The 20,430-nt window shown below is 39.2% G+C and overlaps 1 protein-coding gene across 21 annotated transcripts in view; it reads right to left on the bottom strand.

The window, feature by feature from the left end:
• LOC137190750 (NLR family CARD domain-containing protein 3-like) overlaps nucleotides 1-20,430 on the bottom strand; it is a 71,976-nt gene that overhangs the window by 25,396 nt on the left and 26,150 nt on the right. For 5 of the 21 annotated variants that reach the window (XM_067600350.1, XM_067600353.1, XM_067600352.1 and 2 more), the window contains 7 exons: nucleotides 6,990-7,035; nucleotides 6,534-6,759; nucleotides 4,163-5,945; nucleotides 3,894-4,067; nucleotides 2,356-2,529; nucleotides 2,091-2,264; nucleotides 1,427-1,473 (listed from right to left, as the gene is read on the bottom strand). The exons of 4 other annotated variants lie outside the window; for them this stretch is intronic. In XM_067600350.1, the coding sequence (XP_067456451.1) occupies nucleotides 1,427-1,473; nucleotides 2,091-2,264; nucleotides 2,356-2,529; nucleotides 3,894-4,067; nucleotides 4,163-5,945; nucleotides 6,534-6,759; nucleotides 6,990-7,035 (2,624 nt within the window). Of the gene's footprint in view, nucleotides 1-1,426; nucleotides 1,474-2,090; nucleotides 2,265-2,355; nucleotides 2,530-3,893; nucleotides 4,068-4,162; nucleotides 5,946-6,533; nucleotides 6,760-6,989; nucleotides 7,036-7,890; nucleotides 8,029-10,099; nucleotides 10,162-10,282; nucleotides 10,352-12,189; nucleotides 12,330-12,972; nucleotides 14,953-15,787; nucleotides 15,835-16,159; nucleotides 16,334-16,423; nucleotides 16,595-17,953; nucleotides 18,128-18,222; nucleotides 20,009-20,430 lie in introns of those variants that run through there. 12 more of the 21 variants (XM_067600355.1, XM_067600347.1, XM_067600362.1 and 9 more) reach the window with 10 other exon arrangements.

Here is a 20,430-nt window from a genome sequence, read left to right on the forward strand (position 1 = left end):
TTTATTACCTGTAATACGATTTGAAGACTTACAGTATAGTCAGTGGTGGAGAAAGTATTCAGATTTACTTAACTTACTTTACTTTAAGGTTCTATGGACTGATTTCTGTGTGAAGGACCTGGGCCGGATTTTCCGCAAAAATCCAATGGAATTGACATTTTTGGACATTCCCGAGTACCTTGCCTCTCTCCGCTAACATAAACAAACGACCGGCATAACTACACAACAACACAACAAAAATGGTAAACCCGACTAGAAACACCCTGCAACACCCTCTCTAGCTAATGAAACAGCTAGCTGTTTCCATCAACCACTACACATTTCACAACAAAAACACCCCCGCAATGACAAGTTGTCCATTCCCGAGCACACACAGCACATTATTTCCTCAACAAAGGAGCAGAGAACAAGCTCCGGAGAGAGAGCAGAACATAGGTTACCCTGTTTGTTTTTACTGTTGGTAATTCAAAGGTCTTAATAAGCATGCATTTCACAACAAAATGTCAGGGCGTTGCTGCCCAGTGACAGCTCCCTGAGCCTACTGGTGTTTATAAAACACAGTTGGTAAAAAAAAAGTTGGCGGTTTGTGGGTCGGGTCAGGTCCGGGTGGTTGATTAACGCATATTTGTGCGAGTTGGGCGGTGCGGATTGGCTCTCACCAGCCAGCAGTCACAGAGCAACAGGAGCGTCTGTGTGTGTGTTTTTGTGTGTACATACAGCGTGGTGGGGGGGCAGACTGACTGGGAGTGAGAGATGCTTTGCTGAAACACGGTACAACTCATAGACATGTGAAATGTGACCCTGACTACACACTGCTTTTTGTAAGACGTCAAAAGCCAAAAAGGTTTGAAACCACTGGTTTCATCTTTAACAATGTGTTGTATTTTATATTATCCATTGTGTCAAATCTTCTTCAAAGCTGTCAAATAAATGTAGTGGAGTAGAAAGTACAATATTTCCCTCTGAAATGTAATGGAGTGGAAGTACAAAGTAGCATCACATGGAAATACTCAAGTAAAGTACAAGTACCTCAAAATTGTACATAAGTACAGTACTTGAGTAAATGTACTTAGTTACTTTCCACCACTGCTTATAGTAGTTTTGATGTCTGCCGTGTTGGTGTTGAGTGACAGCTGTGATTGACATTTGGCTTACCTCCTGCTCTCACCGGCTCCGGGACTCACACTGAGTTGGACTATTGTCATAATATTTCACTAAGTTTAATGTTAGTTGATTACGATACCTGCCCTGTTAGCACAGTTTAGCTAGAGCAAAACTGTAGTAATAATGACACACCAGGGTTTTATGGTATTTCTTTCTTAATTGCCTTTACTGGGGTTGTTTGGGCCTCCACTGTCATTTTCAACACAGAAGTATAGTACTCCATGTCTAACAGATTTTTGACAAATAAAAAATTCAAACTTACATCGTCTCAGTCCTGGTTTAAACCAGTGTTCTGCATTGTGGTCGACTCTGTGGAGCAGATAGAAACACATTTTGTCTGGATTATGTTGAAGAAGAGGCATTAAAGCCTCTCTGAAGGTTGTTCAAACTTCTTAATTTGACCCATGAAAACATCACAGCATTAAAAAACAACACTAAACACAGACACAGACAGAGGCTGAAGTCATTCACTTTTGGAGATATTTAGTCATGAATCAAAGTTTGGGACAAATGAAAATTTTGACTTGACGATGGTGAAACAAATTTCATGGCAATCCATCTAATAGTTGTTGAAATATTTGACTCAAAACCACAAATGTCAACATGATGGTGGCGCCAGCATTAAAAAAAAAAAAAAATTTACCAAAATCAGTAGGATACATCCTCTGGGAGCCATGAATGTCTGTACAAAACTGTGTGCAAATCCATTTAATAGAGGTTGAGATATTTCACAGAAGATGTTCACCTGCTGGTGGCGCAACAGTTTGACAGAGGATCACTGAAGTTGTCTGAATGTTTCCTCTGAGGATCACAAATGGCTGTACAAAATTTCATCTTAAACCATTCAATACTTTTTGAGATATTTCAGTCTAGATCAAAGTGGTGGACCGACAGCCTAGAAACAACCATCAGACTGTTTTCTTTACCTCAGTTTAGTAAATTCACATCGTCCTTCCTCCAGAGCTTCAGAGATGAGCTTCACTCCACTTCCTCGAAGGTGATTGTAGCTCAAGTCAAGCTCTCCCAGGTGGGACGGGTTGGACTTCACAGCCGAGGCCAAGAAACCACAACCTTTCTCTGTGATGTTACAGAACGACAACCTGTGACAGAGTGACAGAATCCATCTTTAACAGCTGGTTGTTACTCTTCATAACTATTAAAGTTGCATTACTAGTCTGCTTAAAAGGATACCTGATGGTTTCCAGTTTACAGCCCACATTTCCCAGTCCCTTGCAGAGCAGCTGAACTCCTGAGTCTCTGATGTTGTTGTCACTCAAGTCGAGCTCTCTGAGAGGTGATGAAGGACAACTCAGGACTGAAGCCAGGTCCTCACAGCATCTCTGGGTGAGACTGCATCGGTTCAGCCTGAAGGGACAAACAATGCAAAATGAAGAAATCAAATGCAAAGATACAAAAAACTACCACATTAAAATGATCACATAGTTAAATCAAACCTGTCAAAACTGAACATTATAAGCTTTACAAGCTGCACTTATTTCAGGGCTCTTGTATTGGATTATATTACACTGTCAAGTCTTCTTTGTCATTCTGTATGATTTTGCACATGTAACTATTATTAGTAAAATGTTGTAGAGAGTTTAACAGTCAACCAGTAAATGTGTACTAGATATTGAAACATTGGTTGTCATGTCAAAACAAAAAGTCAAATGTTGTCATGTCTCATACTAACACCTTAAGCAAATACAGACAACAAGGGAAAGTAAAAGTAAAATAAAATATTGAAATAAAGAATCTGAATGACACACTTTTGCTTTTTGTATCATGTTTGCTTTACTTTTTAGTTTCCCTTTTTGTCTATTAAATCTTATGTAGTTGAAGACAACCCTCTTTAGACTGAGTGCAAAAGCTACACAGTAGCACAATATTACAAGAGCCTAAACTTATACTAAGTCATGGCTGAATTGATAAAAAAAGAAGAACCGCACTATTGCTACAAGAAAAAGAGTCTACAGTCCTGCCAGCAGCTCTGTACTTAATCTCACAATCTTTAAAATAAATGATTGTACTGGAGATATGAGTGAGCAGGATTCACATTCTTTCTTTGACATATACCTGCAAGTCATCACCTCACAAGAACAGGAGTGTGTTTTCCTTCAGTTCAGCATGATGATGCTTAGCAGGTAATGTTTACCTGGTTACTATCATAGTTTAGCTTGTTAGCATGCTGTCATTTACTAACTAGCACTAAAAAGAAAGTAGAGATGAGACCTAATGAGAATGTCATTAGTTTGCAGGTATGGTCATAAACCATTGTAATGGACGAATGAAATTGCATAAATGTATCCTGTGGGGAACATGAATCTCAATCTTGTCAAAATTATAATCAATCAAATAGCTGTTTGTTAGTGTTACTAAAAAAACAAGATAAATGTAAACCTCATAAAAAGGTGCTAGATGAAAGGTTAGAGGATCACCAAAGACATTGGATTCATCCTTTGGAGACCTTGGAAATCTACAAACTTTCACGCTAATGAACACATATTTGTTGAGATATTTCAGTTTGGGCCAAAATGGTGGAACTGCTGCTACCACAACAAAATATTTTGTTAGCCAAACCCACAAGTTCTTGTACGATGACTTGCAAAGCATCATCTAAAATGTGATTACTATACTGTTAAGTCTGTCTGTAGTTGCAGAGTTGTCAGATTTTTGGAGACTTCCAAAATCTTTGTTCAGTCACATTATTGTTAGCTGCAGCTTTGACTCACCTCAGCGTCTTCAGTCTGCAGTGTCGGCTCATGAGTCCGGTGCAGAGAAGTTCGATTCCTGAGTCTTGTAAGTTGTTGTCACTAAGGTTTAAATGATTCAGCTCATTAGAGTTTGAGCTGAGAGTGGAGGACAGCTCCTTACAGCAGTCTTCAGTGAGATTACAATCATTCAACCTGATAAACAGAAAGACAAAGTCAATTTGTTATTTAAATTTGCAACCTTAATGGATGATTATTAAAAATGAAACTGAATGATGAGAGAGACTTGCATTGCTGATTTGGATGCTTTGATGGCTGGTAGGAGCTTCTGAAGGCCTTCTTCTGTCCTGGAGTATTTCTTGAGCTGGATCTCCTCTGGCTTCTCTGGTGAGGTCAACAACACAAAGACCAGAGCTGCCCACTGAGCTGCAGAGCACTCGTCCATTACTGAGTCTCGGTCTGACTCCATGTAGCTCTGGATCTCCTCCACCAGTGAGTGGTCGTTCAACTCATTCAGACAGTGGAAGAGATTGATGTACTTCTCTGGATGATGAGTCTGACTGATTCTCTCCTTGATGTATATGATGGTTTCTTCATGACTTTGGGAGTTGCAGGTCTCTACTTGTATCTTCAGGCCTCTGAGCAGAGCCCGACTGGACTCCAGAGAGAGTCCGTGGAGGAAACGCAGGAAGAGATCGAGGTGGCCGTTGTTGCTTTGTAAAGCTCTATCCACTGCAGCTTTGTGCAGTTCAGATACAGGCTTTTTTTGGGTCATTTGTTCAGAGCTGATCATCAGGTTTACACCAGACACCTTATACATCACATGGACATACAAAGCTGCGAGAAACTCTTGAACTGACAGATGTACAAAGCAGAAGACTTTTTGCTGCATGCAGAACTCTTCCCTGAAGACTTGAGTGAACACTCCTGAGTACACAGATGCTTCTTTGACATCAATACCACAGTCTCTGAGATCCTCCTCATAGAAGATCAGGTTGCCTTTCTCCAGCTGCTGGAAGGCCAACTTCCCAAGTGACATGATCACCTTGTTATTCCCCTGGGTGTCCAGTTCTTGCTCCTCGCCGTACTTGACATGCTTCTTTGTGGTCTGATGAGCCAGAAAGTGGATGTACATCTGAGTCAAAGTCTTTGGCATTTTTCCTCCTCCTGCTTTGGCACACATGTTTCCCAGGACAATAGAAGAAATCCAGCAAAACACCGGCACGTGGCACATGATGTAGAGACTTCTTGCTGACCTTATGTTTGCAATTACTCTTTTGGCCAAGTTTTCATCTTCAATTTTCTTGTGGAAGTACTGCTCTTTCTGTAGGTTGTTGAAGCCTCGTATCTCAGTCACCCGGTCAACATACGCTGGAGGGATGCAGCTGGCGGCAGCAGGTCGGGTAGTTATCCACAGACTGGCTTCTGGTAGCAGGTTACCTGCAATTAGGTTTGTCAGCAGAGCATCTACTGAGGCTGCTTGTGTAGCATCACAACATCTCTCATTTCCCTCGAAATTCAGAGGGAGTCTGCATTCATCGAGACTATCCAATATGAACAGAACTTTGTAAATTTTCAGGTCTTTGATTCCAGATTCTTTCAGGTCCGGAGAGAAGTTACGCAGGAGCTCCATCAAGCTTTGTTTCTCATTTTTAAACAAATTCAGCTCCCTAAAAGGAACTGAAAACAGGAGCTGGATGTCTTGATTGGCCTTCCCCTCTGACCAGTCCAGCATGAACTTCTGAGTCAGCACTGTTTTGCCGATGCCTGCTATCCCCATGGTGAGCACTGTTCTGATTGGTGTTTCTTGTTTGGGTAAAGGCTTGAAGATCTCCTTGCACTTGATCAGAATTTCCAAAGATTTCCGTCTGTTGAAGGCCGTCTCAATTTGTCTCACTTCATGTTCATTGTTGTTCCCTCCACTGCCCCCCTCTCTCAGGTAGATCTTTGTGTAAATCTTTCTGAAAGGCACAGGCCATTGCTCTGCACTTATCCCTTCCAACAAGTTCTCATTTTTTGTCTTCACAGAAGATTTTAGTTTCTGTTGATACATTCCGAGTTCTCCATAATATCCTAACAGCACAGAAATATGTAACATCAATAATAAGCCCAAACTGTTATGTTACCATAACACTTCTTATAACTCCAAATCTTGTCTGAGAATCATCATGATTTTAAGTTTTCTTCAGTATCAAAGTAATGCAGTGATAGTTGTCTGTACATACATGGCTTCAGTGAAAACAGGAGCTGCTAATAGCAAATTTTGCATACTTTTAATGAGGACAATTAGACAAATCAGCAAAAAAAAAAAACCCTTGCTCAACCCAAATTCAAAATCAAATATTAGCCTGCAAAGAATTCAGGATATTGGCATGCAAAGTGCATCTGAGGGTAACAGGGTCTCAGTCACGTGTTGGACAAATTGAAATTTTGGCCTGTTGGTCATATTAATTGAAAGGACAGAGGATCATTAAAATATTTATCATTCATCCTCTGGGAACCCTGAATGGGAGCATCAAATTTCATGAAAATTTATCTGATAGGTGTGGAGATGTTTCACACTGGACCAAAGTTAATAAATGGATGAATTGGTACAAAAACTTAATGTATTACATTTATTGAACATCAGCTGCTCTAGTAAGATAACATGAAGTCTCTTACTTTGCTCAAGTGTGTGAGCATGTTCCTCCTCGTTCATCTTCCTCAAAACATGGAGGGCAATCTTCAGAGCTGCTTCATTTGTTTCATCATCAAACTCAACCTGTGGATCAGGGAGTTCATCCTCCTGCTCGTCTTCCTTAAACAGTCCTTCATGTTTTGTAGAAAGGACCTTCTTATGTGCTTTCACAGCTTGCTTTAGAAAGGCCATGGTTTTGGATTCAAATACCTGACAAATACAAAGTTTTTTATTGACCTATAAGATTTTTTTAATATATACTACATCCCCAAGGGAAAATGATATAGACATTACACACTACTGTTTTATTTTAAAATTATGTTAATGCAATGACACTAGACATAGCTAATGCTATAGAAAAACATAATAATAAACAAAAGATGATTCATTATGTATTTTTACTTTATCATTAGTCCATTGATATATACAGTATTGTTCACCTTCAGTGTGTCTGGGTTCTGCTGAAAGCTTGATGCTGTCGGGCTGCTGAAAAAAAGGATATAGTCCTTATAGTAACATAACATTTTCAAATCAACCAACCAAGTAGTCTGTCTTGTCAGATGTGATAAATATTCTACCTACTCCACTATGGAATTAATCAAATTTATCATTATCCTTTTATCTTAAAATTCCCATCATTTCAGTAGCCTTTGTTGCTACAGTTGTTCCACAGGTTGCATTGCTCGCTCACATATTTCAGATCTGATTCAGCTCCAACATGTACAGATGTACTTGAGAAGTTGAAATTTTGAGTAAAGAAGGAGAAAAAGAAGTGAAATCCTGCTACTATAGTTTGTTTACGTAGCCTCCGGAGCCGGAGGTAGCTTCCTGAGGCTGGCCAGTCAGAACAGAGTGGGCTCATTGGGAGGCGGGGCCTTAAAGAGACAGGAACGGCCTGTTTCAGACAGAGGCTGAACTGAGGGGCTTGAGATAAATAAGGCATTTTTAACTGTAAATATTGCAAAAAAATTTAAAAAATGGACTTGGAAACATGCATGATATGTCCTCTCTAATGCTTTGCACTATGTCTCCTGAATATGTCATCTTCATCAACAGGAGAATAACACTTGTTCTGGACTCACAAAATAGATTTTATCTTGTAAATCTCATGGACTGTAATCACTTTCACTTGTAGAGTTATTCACTTCTGCAATAAATAACTTGATGTATATTAAAACTAACTATCCATGGTAAAATATGTAATTTCACCCTACAGGCTGACGGCAATCTGCTATTTTATTAAGCTGGATTTCCCCCTCCAATATGAATTAAAGTTTAAAATTGAAGAGTAATACATCCCTACAGATTATTATTACCAATACCAATATAATAAAATTGTACCTTGTTCCTGAAGTTCTGGGTTCAGTGCTGAAGAATGGAGGATATTCTCTGGAGTGATCAGTCTTAGCAGACATAGAACTGATTGTTGAAGATGCTGATTTGCTCTCAGATTTTCTCATCTTCTTGGCTTCAGCAGCTCTGAAGTAGATCAGTAACAACATAGATTACAACCAATGTTTTTGCAGCACTGGACGCAACCACAATCTGATACAGTTTTGTTGTAACGGAAATACATAATCTCATACAGACTTTTGTTGGTGCTGAAAAATGCAGCTGCTCAGTATCAAGTCTAGTAAGGACCTTAATCTTTGTCATTTGATGATTGCAGTAGAAACCAGACACATAATAAAAACAGATAACTAAGTCAAGGTACAGAATCTGGGATGTGCCAAACGGGAATATTAAATGCGGTTAAAGGATAAGGCTGGCAATTTTATATATTTTTCTTATTGTCAACAAATCTCATGTTAAGCAAAATGTTGTTAAAAACATAAACAATGCCTTCCTACCGTAGTAAGATAGACAACTAGCTACAATCTAATTTTCACCAAAAAGAGCCGTCCCCCAAGCTGGACTGATAAGATTGGTCTTTATGTACAGCTGGCTGTGAGAGGAATGCACAGGGAGTGTCTAAAAAGTGCAACAGGATTAATCCTATCTATTTAAAGAAGAATTTGAAAATGTAAATGAAAGTTGTCAGGGCATAAAACCAATGATCTGTTGTCTAACAATGGCAGCTGATAGCTGTCAGTGCTAAAAAAAAAAAAAAAGCGTTTCAATTGAAAATTGAACTGAATTGTGACCTTAAATTTGAAAGAAAAATCAAATTGTGGATTTCGAGAATTATGACACCCCTAGTCTCTGGAGAGTAGTTCTGTGTGAGGCAGAAGCTACTGAGCATGTGCGGGAACATGTTTCTGTTTACAGCTTCACTAACTTGTTGTGCTACATATCACAACCTCTTGACTTTGTACAGAAGTCCTTTGAGAAATGTAATAATGTAATACAAAGTCCAGTAGTTGTGATATGTAGCGCAACAAGTTAGTGAAGCTGTAAACGGAAACAAAAGTTATATTCTTAACTTTACTGTCACACAGCTGACTGTGACTGACAGCTACAGACAGTCTGTTACTCTGCTGAGATTCAGTCTGTTAAAGCTCTGTTCAGTTCCCTCCTGCTCTCTGTGATCACTTATCCTGTTTTAATGTAGCTGAAATCACAACATAGTTGGTCTCATTTACATATTTTTCTGTTGTCAGACAATGGAACGAATGATATATGAAATATTGATTTAATCACATCTTATACTACCTGTTAACCAGCAGTCATTCCAAAGCCGCTGCAAATTATTGTTATATAATCATGACATCTAACAAAATCAACATAATCAAGGTCAATGACAACCACTCTTTAATTTTAATTTAAGATGAACGATCAAAGAGAAGGTTAGAGACAACAAAGTCCTTTTTAACTTCACTGCCACACAGTCCCCAAACCTCATTCAACAGCTTACGTCTCTGTTTTGCAAAAGATCAGTTTTCCCTGAAAATACTAGGTGTGTTTCCATCCACCTGTTTCTATTTGCATTTTGAATTTGCAAAAACTGGAGCGGAAATATGGAAAAATTGGGGGAAAAAAATTGTGTTGACAAAATACAAATGTAAACAGACTTGGTGAATAAATGATGACGTACATGAATCATGTGACTTAAATGTCATTGAAGAGCTGAAAACATCAGATCTGTGTGGAGCGATGAGGAGACTGTTACCTTCCTCACATCGATACATGAAACTAACAGAAATGTCATATTTCCATCACGTTTTCCACATGGTTGTGCATGGTTTCAGCTTTGACTGCCGCTCTTTTAATGACATCATCTTGTTGTGTCCTCTTCTTCTGCAACGGTTTAATGGAGAATTAACGCCACTTGCTGTTTATCTCCTAATATTCACAAAACAGTAGTAGATGGAAACATATTCTATATTGAATTTATTTTTTTCTGGAAATTAGGTTAAAATTTGTGCTACATTTGGATGCAAACCCAGCTACTGAAATGCAAAGCTGGAATTTTAGGATTTACACACTCTGGAGATGGTTTTAGAAAAGCTCAGATTCAATGGGGAGAAAAAACTGCAATTTAGTCTGGACAGAGGAATGAGACAGAGAGAAAAATATGCATTTACAAATTTAAAGAAAACTCCTACTGTACCTTTTTTGTTTCTTTTTGTGTTTCATGCTGAAGGCTGGGGGACAGTCTTTGGCACGATCACTCTGAGCAGACAGAAAACAGTGTTGAACGTGCTGATCCAGCTTCAGATCCATATACACTCATCTTCATATCATGCTGATCTATTTTCTTGATTAATCATGTCTAAAAAATACTGAAAAATACCTGTTAAAGGTGAAATCTTCATATGTCTCTTTTTCTTCGACCAACAGTCCAAAGCCCAAGAAAATCAGTCTGCTCTCATGTATGACAAAGAAAGCATCAAATCATCACATATGAGAAGCTAAAACCAGCAAATCTTTGGCATTTTTGCTTTAAGGGTTAGGGTTACATATTAATATAAAAGTCAGTAGACTGTTTGAGGTTCAACAAAGAGGGAAACATCAGGTTCTCTATCCAGATATCTTATTCTGCTACCATAGAAACTGAAACCTCAAACAAATTTAAAAGCAAAGAATACCAGAAAAACAGTGCATCTCTGAAGAGAACCAAGAAGAGGTGACGATGACAGTCACTGTTTACAAAAACAGTTGGGCTGCTTTTCAGTAGGAAATTCACGGATAATGCCTACTAGTGAATACAGTCTCAGTATCTGTCTCAAAAGACTGTTGTCTTAGAACAACAGTCAGGAGCGCAAATGAACAGTGAAACATGTTTTTCTTGCTGTAATCATTCCTCTTGTTCATTCTGACCATTAGAAGATCCCTTCATAATGCACTTACAAGATCCACAGTCCTCCTTCTGTGCAAAAATCTATTTAAAAGTTTATCTGAAGCTAATATGAAGCTTCAGCGTCCAAATGAGTCAAATCAAGTAGATATCTTTCAACGTTACAGTCTTTTTAGTGCCAAAGTTCCTCTTTTTGTTACTATCCTTCCACCTGCAGCTCAACAGGGAAACACTGTCCGAGGAAACACAAAGAGGGAATTTGATGCTAAAAAGACTGTAAATGTGTCAGATATCCACTTGATATGACTAACTCAGACTGCTGAAGCTGAATAGAAGCTTCACATCAACTTTTAAATGCATTTTTGAACCAAATGACTGCGTGGACACAGTCCACTTACATTTACACTTACAACGTCCGTGCTTGTAATTGTTTCTTTTTTTAATGTTTTAGGCAAGCGATAATACTTGTGTACTTTTACAGTGTACTGTAATTACATGACGTTGAATCTGTTGTAGGGTTTGTTTTCTTGAGATAATGGCATTTCAAAAATAATTGCAAGTATGGCCGTTCTCAGCTCCCGAAGATTTTGGCCCCCCCTTACTTACACTGAAAACCATGGATGTATTAGTATTGGATAGAGCTCTTAGCTGAAAACACATTTGAAGGGGATCTTTTAACAGCCAGTATGAACATGAGGAATGATTACAGCGAGGAAAACCTCTTTCACTGTTCATATGGACACCTGACTGCTGGTTTAAGACACTGGAAAAATTGTGAACCTGTCCTTTAATATGCAGGCGGTTGAACACATGTAGTGCTTCTGTCAGTTTGATGCGTTTTGGAGAGAAAATCAATGACCTATGCTAGAAATGTTTTGTGGTGAAAAATCATTGTTGACAGCCTTGGCCTCAGCAGTTTACCATCAGTAAGGACAATAAGAAAAAATGCTACAGTTAAAATGCTCAAACTTTAGGACAATTTCACTCTACTCATTATTCTCGTTTCATTTTCCCCGTATTTGTTCAATTTTTCAGTTCATGAATTAGCTTGACAATGAATGAACACCGCCATACACGGGCGGAGTAGGAAATTCCAATCGGAAGCAAACTTCAGCCTCGTCTCAGAAAATACAGATCAAACATCTCTGTTGTAGCGCTGGACTGAAGATAAACAGCTAAAACTGATCTGAACATGAAATTCAACTTTGCAGCAAAACCAGGAGACACTAAACTTTACCAAAACTTATCAGGAAATGCATTCTGTATTGCTGCTGTCTGCCTACCCTGACGCCGACACTCAGCTATGATTTTCATTTAACCAGGCCTATAACTTTTGTATGAAATGTGAAAACTGTCATTTTCTTCGCTTTACAGTTTCAGTAATATTTGTTTTAAAAACGTACCTGTGGTAAATATGAATTCAACTGCGACATTTGAAGCGGGAGAGCAGGTCTTCGGCGCGGACGTGGCGTAGTGACAGTTTCACTTTCATTCCTCCTCCACATCCGCTGTAATATGCATTTGGCTGCAAAAATGAAAAGTGACACGACTGTTGGTTCAAATTCCATGATTACCTGAGAAGCTGTTAGATAAATAATAGAGAAGTCAATATGTCAGTCAAATTTAAACTTTGCCCTCTTCTTCATCTCCAACAAGGCCAAACTCTCCAGATGTGCAACATCAGGCAGTAAACAGCACCTGTTAGTTTATCACCAAGACACAGCTGTTTAATGAATGACAGACAAAATCTTGGAGGATTCATGTCATCTCCTGAATCTTCATTTTCAGCTAGAGAGACAATATAGAGTCTCCTGTACAAAGAAAATGAACATCAGTTAAACCGGTAATTAATGGACATGTCGTTATTGTTTTGAATCGCATGTATTTTAAATTATTTCTGGCAATTTATTAATTCATTGAAAGCTGAACGAATTACAACAAAGGTGGACAATAAAGCTGTTTTGATTTGAACAGGCTGTAACAACATGTGTCCACCAGATGGCAGCATGTTGTCTGATGAAGGTCAGAGGGATCCCTGACAAAGTTTGAAAAGGATCACACTCAGAGAGCTCTGGCTCTGGTCGTTGTTCCTCATATTTCACAATTATCTTGATGAGAACAATGTTGTTGTAACAAAACATCTGAACACTGAAAAAGTTATTGTTTAAGTAATTTTTCAAGACAGATCGATAGAGTACTTTATTTATCCCCAAAGGGTAATTTCAGTGTTACAGCAGATAAATTGCATAGGTTACAAAAACACACACACATACACACAGAAAAAAATAAACAGCAGTTTTAGTCCTATTCTACGTGTGTGTGCGCGCGTGCGTGCGTGTGAGTGAACAAAACATCTCGTAATCACAACTTTTTAAACAAAATACAGGAAAACATTTGTTTATTTACAGAGAGTTTTCTGTAGAGCCAATGAACAGCTGAACCAAATATTAAAGCCCTCCTCCAATCAAAATCATGTTTTTCTTCTTGTTCCTTCAGTTGGATGTTTGTTCTCTTCTCTGTGCAGAGTTTGTTTTCATTCATCTGCTGAAGGAGGAAAGTTTCTCTGAGCTCACCTTAAATCTCAGTTTAACACCTGGACATACTGTTAGGATTTATGACATCACAACTAGTTTGGAGCCAATCATGGTCCAGTAAGCAACTTACACAAGTGCACAAACTCTGAGAATGGACTTTACAGTGAAGGAGGAGACATGAACAATATTTACATATTCAGAAATTCTGGATTTTTACATGAGGGAGAATTTTAACTTATGTAATTTAACTTTTTTTGTGGAAAAACTATATCAGACACAAATTATTATTCCAAGCTGAGTATTTTCATGTGTCTTAAAACATGTCTAGAGGGGATCTTTTAAGTCTTCACTGAGGTATTTCCGGTTTTCTAGCTTTGCAAAGCTACATGTATGGAAATATTAGTTAAATAGCCTGATGGTATCAGCTACAGAATAAAAAACAATAAATTCATCTCCCTGATTAGAGAGATTTTTGGTCATATTTAAAACTAAATAATTAGACTATTATTGTTAACAGTAGAGCTGGATTAAAAATTCAATTCAACATGATATCCTTGACTAATCAGCTGAGATGATTTCTTAGTAGTACTCATAGCAGAAAATTAGACAATAGTAAGTTGATTACAGTAAAAATGACAGAAAAATACGGTGGTCTGCTTCATTTGTCACCCCCACTGGGAGAGATGACGGATGAAGGGGCCGGTTCTGGAACAACACTCACCATGTCTCTTTATAGAATTCAAAACAAACAAAGCTGTACAGTATAAATGGTTAAAAACAGATTCCTGGGACACACCCGAACAGCAGGCACACCTACAAGTTCTTCCCAAATTTGGTAGGTCTGAGTCTTAAGATCAACTTCCCACTTTGTCTTTTTGGACTGTATAGATAGAAATACTTTTAATATTTATAATTGTCAGTTATATGAAGTTTTCTCCTTATGTGAAACATTTAGAGCTGCATTTCTTGCTTGAGAGGTTCTATATCAATAAATGGACTGATTTGTCAGTAACTCTGAGTAAAACTGATCATTTTAATAGTTTCAATGTTAATGTGAACAATGACGAATCAAGTCTTTTCTTCTGTTTAAGCTGTTTCACTCAATAAGCCTCATTGAAGAGCCCTTACCCCAAACTTTAAATACTAGGTAGAGCGGTTCGGTGAATTTGTTGTAGAAGGTGTGCAGGTGTGTCAGTGATCCTTCAGTAGAGACTCTGTAGAAGGACAGGATGCCAGCCTCCCAGTCCAGATACACCGCCAGTCTGCGAGAACCAGCCAGAGGGACATGAAGGACGATGCTCTTGAAGTTATGATATGCTCGGTAACCATGAGCAGAGCAGTGCAGACCCCAGGATATCCCATTGTATCCCATCACACAGTCTTGGTCTGGACCTTTGCGACAGATGTCCTTGTAGGTCACTCCCATCCCGGCCCAGCTTCCCTCCCACTCCACCTCCCAGTAGCAGCGGCCTGTCAGGCCCTGTTGGAACAGGACTTGGGTCCAGTAGTTGAACCTGTCTGGGTGGGGGGGATATGGCTGCTCCTTTTGGCTCTGACTAACTTTTCGGTTCCCGTCAGAGAGGATGAGGAGTTTGTGGGCTGTGTTTGTATCCATTGTGAGCTCACATGCATCTGATGGCAGGAAGAATTCAGACAGTTAGACATTTATACTTACAGTTTATACCACTGCAACTGAAAATGCTTTCTACTTGTTCGCTAGTAGGCAGGCATCCATGCATCAGGAAACATCAAATATAACTCTGGTCAACAATATAATAACTGTTTAAATAGTGTTTTAGGGATTTTAAACTGCAGGTGTCAATCACTCAGTACTGATGCTTCATACTCTGTTAACTCACCAGTAAAACTAACCTAACCATGGATTAAACTGATAATAAATGCTTCAAAACATGGAGGAATATTTAAAAACAGCCTCCACTGACTGATGAAAATTGCTGCAGAGAGTGCTTCATGTATTAGGACCGATCAGCAGCTACCACGACTTCAGGCTGAATTATCTTAAATGCCACCAACGGCTGCTAGATGCTCCAAATGACTCCCATTCAGAAAGCCTCAACTTCTCTCTAGAAATACTATGGCCTTGTCCACAGTAATATGAATATTTTTCAAAACGAACTTTTCCTCTGCCTCTCATCCACACGCAAACGGCTTTTTAGGTCAGTAAATTTGAACCTTTAATGTTACTTGATTACGATACCTGCCCTGTTAGCACAATTTAGCTATATCAAAACTGCAGCAAAAATAGCACACCAGGGTTTTATGGTGTTTCTGAAAATTACAAAGCTAAATAAAATACTAACGAGCTTTCTGGGATAAAAAGTCCATGCCCACCTTTGATTGATGAAATTACTGTGGTTGTTTGGGCCTCCACTGTCACTTTATAAACCATAAACAAAGATTACACACAGATAACAGATTTTTAACCAAAAATAAAATCCAAACTTACATTTTCTCAGTCCTGGTTTAAACCAGTGTTCTGCATTGTGGTCGACTCTGTGGAACAGATAGAAATACATGTTGTCTGGATTATGTTGAGGAAGAGGCATTAAAGCCTCTCTGAAGGTCATGAATGTCTGTACAAAACTGTTCCAATCCATTTAGTAGAAGCTGAGATATTTCACAGGATAAGTGACGACTCTCGCCTGCTTGTGGTGCAAAAGTTTGATGATTGAAGTTTTTTGAATGTTTCCTCTGAGGATCATGAATGTCTGTACAAAATGTAATCTTAATCCATTCAATACTTGTTCAGACAGCAGTCTAGACCAAAGTGGTGGGTCGACTGACCGGCTAAAAACAACCATCAGACTGTTTTTTTTACCTCAGTTTAGTAAATTCACATCGTCCTTCCTCCAGAGCTTCAGAGATGAGCTTCACTCCACTTTCTCCGAGGTGATTGTAGCTCAAGTCAAGCTCTCCCAGGTGGGACGGGTTGGACTTCACAGCTGAGGCCAAGAAACCACAACCTCTCTCTGTGATGCTACAGAACGACAACCTGTGACAGAGTGACAGAATCCATATTTAACAGCTGGTTGTTACCCTTCATAACTATTAAAGTTGCATTAATAGTTGCTTAAAAGGATACCTGATGGTTTCCAGTTTACAGCCCACATTTCCCAGTCCTGTGCAGAGCTGCTGCACTCCCGTGTCTTCAATGTCATTGTCACTCAGATCAAGCTCTCTGAGAGGTGATGAAGTACTCAGGACTGAAGCCAGGTTCTCACAGCATCTCTTGGTGAGACTGCATCGGTTCAGCCTGAAGGGACAAACAATGCAAAATGAAGAAATCAAATGCAAATGTACCCAAAACTACCACGTCAAAATGATGATAGCTAAATTACACCTGTCAAAAGCTGAACATTATAAGCCTTACAATGGCCACACTTGTTTCAGGGCTCTTGTATTGGATTGTATTATACTGTCAAGTCTTCTTTGTCATTCTTTATTATTTTGCACATGTAACTATCAAAAGTAAAATCTTGTAGAGAGTATAAAAGTCAACCAGTAAATATTTACGAAATATTGAAACCTTGGTTGTCATGTCAAACAAAAAATTAAATGTTGTCGTGTCTCATACCAAAATCTTAGTAGTAAAGTAAATACGGAGAACAAGGGAAAGTAAAAGTAAAATAAATATTAAAATAAAGAATCTGAATGACACACTTTTGCTTTTGCTTTTTGTATCAAGTTTGCTTTACTTTTCAGTTTCCGTTTCTGTTTAAGTTTTATGTAGTTGAACACAACCCCTTTAGATTGAGTGCAAAAGCTACACAGTAACACAATATTGCAAGAGCCTAAACTTATATATAGCTCATAGATAAATGGGCAAAAAAGAACTGCACTATTGTCAAAAAAAGGTCTACAGCCCTGCTAGCAGCTCTGTACTTGATCTCACAATCTTTAGAATAAATGATTGCACTGGAGTTATGAGTGAGCAGCATTCCCATTCTTTCTTTGACATCTGCCTGCAAGTCAGCATTTCTCTAGAACAGTAGTGTGTTTTCCTTCAGTTCAACATGCTGATAATTAGCAGGTAATGTTTACCTGGTTACTTTCATAGTTTAGCTTGTTAGCATGCTGTCATTTACCAAGTAGCACTAAAAAGAAAGTAGAGATGAGACCTAATGAGAATGTCATTAGTTTTAAAGGTATGGTCATAAACCATTGTAATGGACAAATGAAATTGCATAAATTTATCCTGTGGGGAACATGAATCTCAATCTTGTCAAAATTTTAATCAACCAAATAGCTGTTTGTTGGTGTCACAAAAAAATAAAACAAATGTCAAACTCATAATGGTGCTAGATGAAATATTAGAGGGTCATCAAAGTCATTGGATTCATCCTTTGGAGACCTTGGAAATCTACAAATTTTCATGCTATTGAACACATATTTGCTGAGATATTTCAGTCTGGGCCAAAATGGTGGAACTGCTGCTACCACAACAAAATATTTTGTTGGCCAAATGCATAGGTTCTTGCACCATGACTTGCAAAGCACTGTCTAAAATGCGGTTACTATGCTGTTGAGTCTATCTGTAGTTTCACTGAGTCATCAGTATTTTTGGGGACTTTTTTTTTCAGTCACATTATTTTTAGATGCAGCTTTGACTCACCTCAGCAGCTTCAGTCTGCAGTGTCTGCTTGTGAGTCCAGTGCAGAGAAGTTCGATTCCTGAGTCTTGTAAGTTGTTGTCACTTAGGTTTAAATGATTCAGCTCATTAGAGTTTGAGCTGAGAGTGGAGGACAGCTCCTTACAGCAGTCTGCAGTGAGATTACAATCATTCAACCTGATAAACAAAAAGACAAAGTCAATTTGTTATTCAAATTTGCAACCTCAATGGATGATTATTAAAAATAAAAACTGCGAATGAGAGAGACTTGCATTCCTGATTTGGATGCTTTGATGGCTGGTAGGAGCTTCTGAAGGCCTTCCTCTGTTCTGGAGTATTTCTTAAGCTGGATCTCCTCTGGCTTCTCTGGTGAGGTCAGCAACACAAAGACCAAAGCTGCCCACTGAGCTGCAGAGCACTCGTCCATTACTGAGTCTCGGTCTGACTCCATGTAGCTCTGGATCTCCTCCACCAGAGAGTGGTCGTTCAACTCATTCAGACAGTGGAAGAGATTGATGTACTTCTCTGGATGAAGAGTCTGACTGATTCTCTCCTTGATGTACTTGATGGTTTCTTCATGACTTTGGGAGTCGCAGGTTTCTACCTGTATCTTCAGGCCTCTGAGCAGAGCCTGACTGGAATCCAGAGAGAGTCCGAGGAGGAAACGCAGGAAGAGATCGAGGTGGCCATTGTTGCTTTGTAAAGCTCTATCCACTGCAGCTTTGTGCAGTTCAGATACAGGCTTTTTTTGGGTCATTTGTTCAGAGCTGATCATCAGGTTTACACCAGACACCTGGTTATACATCACATGGACATACAAAGCTGCGAGAAACTCTTGAACTGACAGATGTACAAAGCAGAAGACTTTTTGCTGCATACAGGGCTCTTCCTTGAAGACTTGAGTGAACACTCCTGAGTACACAGATGCTTCTTTGACATCAATACCACAGTCTCTGAGATCCTCCTCATAGAAGATCAGGTTGCCTTTCTCCAGCTGCTGGAAGGCCAACTTCCCAAGTGACATGATCACCTTGTTATTCCCCTGGGTGTCCAGTTCTTGCTCCTCGCCGTACTTGACATGCTTCTTTGTGGTCTGATGAGCCAGAAAGTGGATGTACATCTGAGTCAAAGTCTTTGGCATTTTTCCTCCACTTGCTTTGGCACACATGTTTCCCAGGACAATAGAAGAAATCCAGCAAAACACCGGCACGTGGCACATGATATAGAGACTTCTTGCTGACCTTATGTTTGCAATTACTCTTTTTGCCAAGTTTTCATCTTCAATTTTCTTGTGGAAGTACTGCTCCTTCTGTAGGTTGTTGAAGCCTCGTATCTCAGTCACCCGGTCAACATACTGTGGAGGGATGCAGCTGGCGGCAGCAGGTCGGGTAGTTATCCACAGACTGGCTTCTGGTAGCAGGTTACCTGCAATTAGGTTTGTCAGCAGAGCATCTACTGAGGCTGCTTGTGTAGCATCACAACATCTCTCATTTCCCTCGAAATTCAGAGGGAGTCTGCACTCGTCGAGACTATCCAATATGAACAGAACTTTGTAAATTTTCAGGTCTTTGATTCCAGATTCTTTCAGGTCTGGAGAGAAGTTACACAGGAGCTCCATCAAGCTTTGTTTCTTATTTTTTAACAAATTCAGCTCCCTAAAAGGAACTGAAAACAGGAGCTGGATGTCTTGATTGGCCTTCCCCTCTGACCAGTCCAACATGAACTTCTGAGTCAGCACTGTTTTGCCGATGCCTGCTATCCCCATGGTGAGCACTGTTCTGATTGGTTTGTCTTGTTTGGGTAAAGGCTTGAAGATCTCCTCGCACTTGATCAGAATTTCTGAAGATTTCCGTCTGTTGAACGCCGTCTCAATTTGTCTCACTTCATGTTCCTTGTTGACACCTTCACTGCCCCCCTCTCTCAGGTAGATCTTTGTGTAAATGTCTTTGAAAGGCACAGGGCATTGCTCTGCACTTATCCCTTCCAACAAGTTCTCATTTTTCTTCTTCACAGAGGATTTTAGTTTCCGTTGGTACATTCCTAGTTCTCCATAATGACCTAACAGTGCAGAAATATGTAACATCAATAATAAGCCCAAATTTTTATGTTCCCATAACTCTCCTTATAACTCCAGAACTTGCCTGAGAATCACCATGATTTTAAGTTTTCTTCAGTATCAAAGTAATGCAGTGATAGTTGTCTGTACATACATGGAGACATTGAAAACAGGAGCTGCTAATAGCAAATTTGGCATACTTTTAATGAGGACAATTAGACAAATCGGCAAAAAAAACCCTTGCTCAACCCAAATTCAAATTCAAATATTAGCCTGCAAAGAATTGAGGATATTGGCATGCAAAGTGCATCTGAGGGTGACAGGAACTCAGTCACGTGTTGGACAAATTAAAATTTTGGCCTGTTGGTCGTATTAGATGAAAGGTCAGAGGATCATTAAAATATTTATCATTCATCTTCTGGGA

This window comes from Thunnus thynnus, chromosome 10, assembly GCF_963924715.1.
Source record: "Thunnus thynnus chromosome 10, fThuThy2.1, whole genome shotgun sequence".
Lineage (NCBI taxonomy): Eukaryota > Metazoa > Chordata > Actinopteri > Scombriformes > Scombridae > Thunnus > Thunnus thynnus.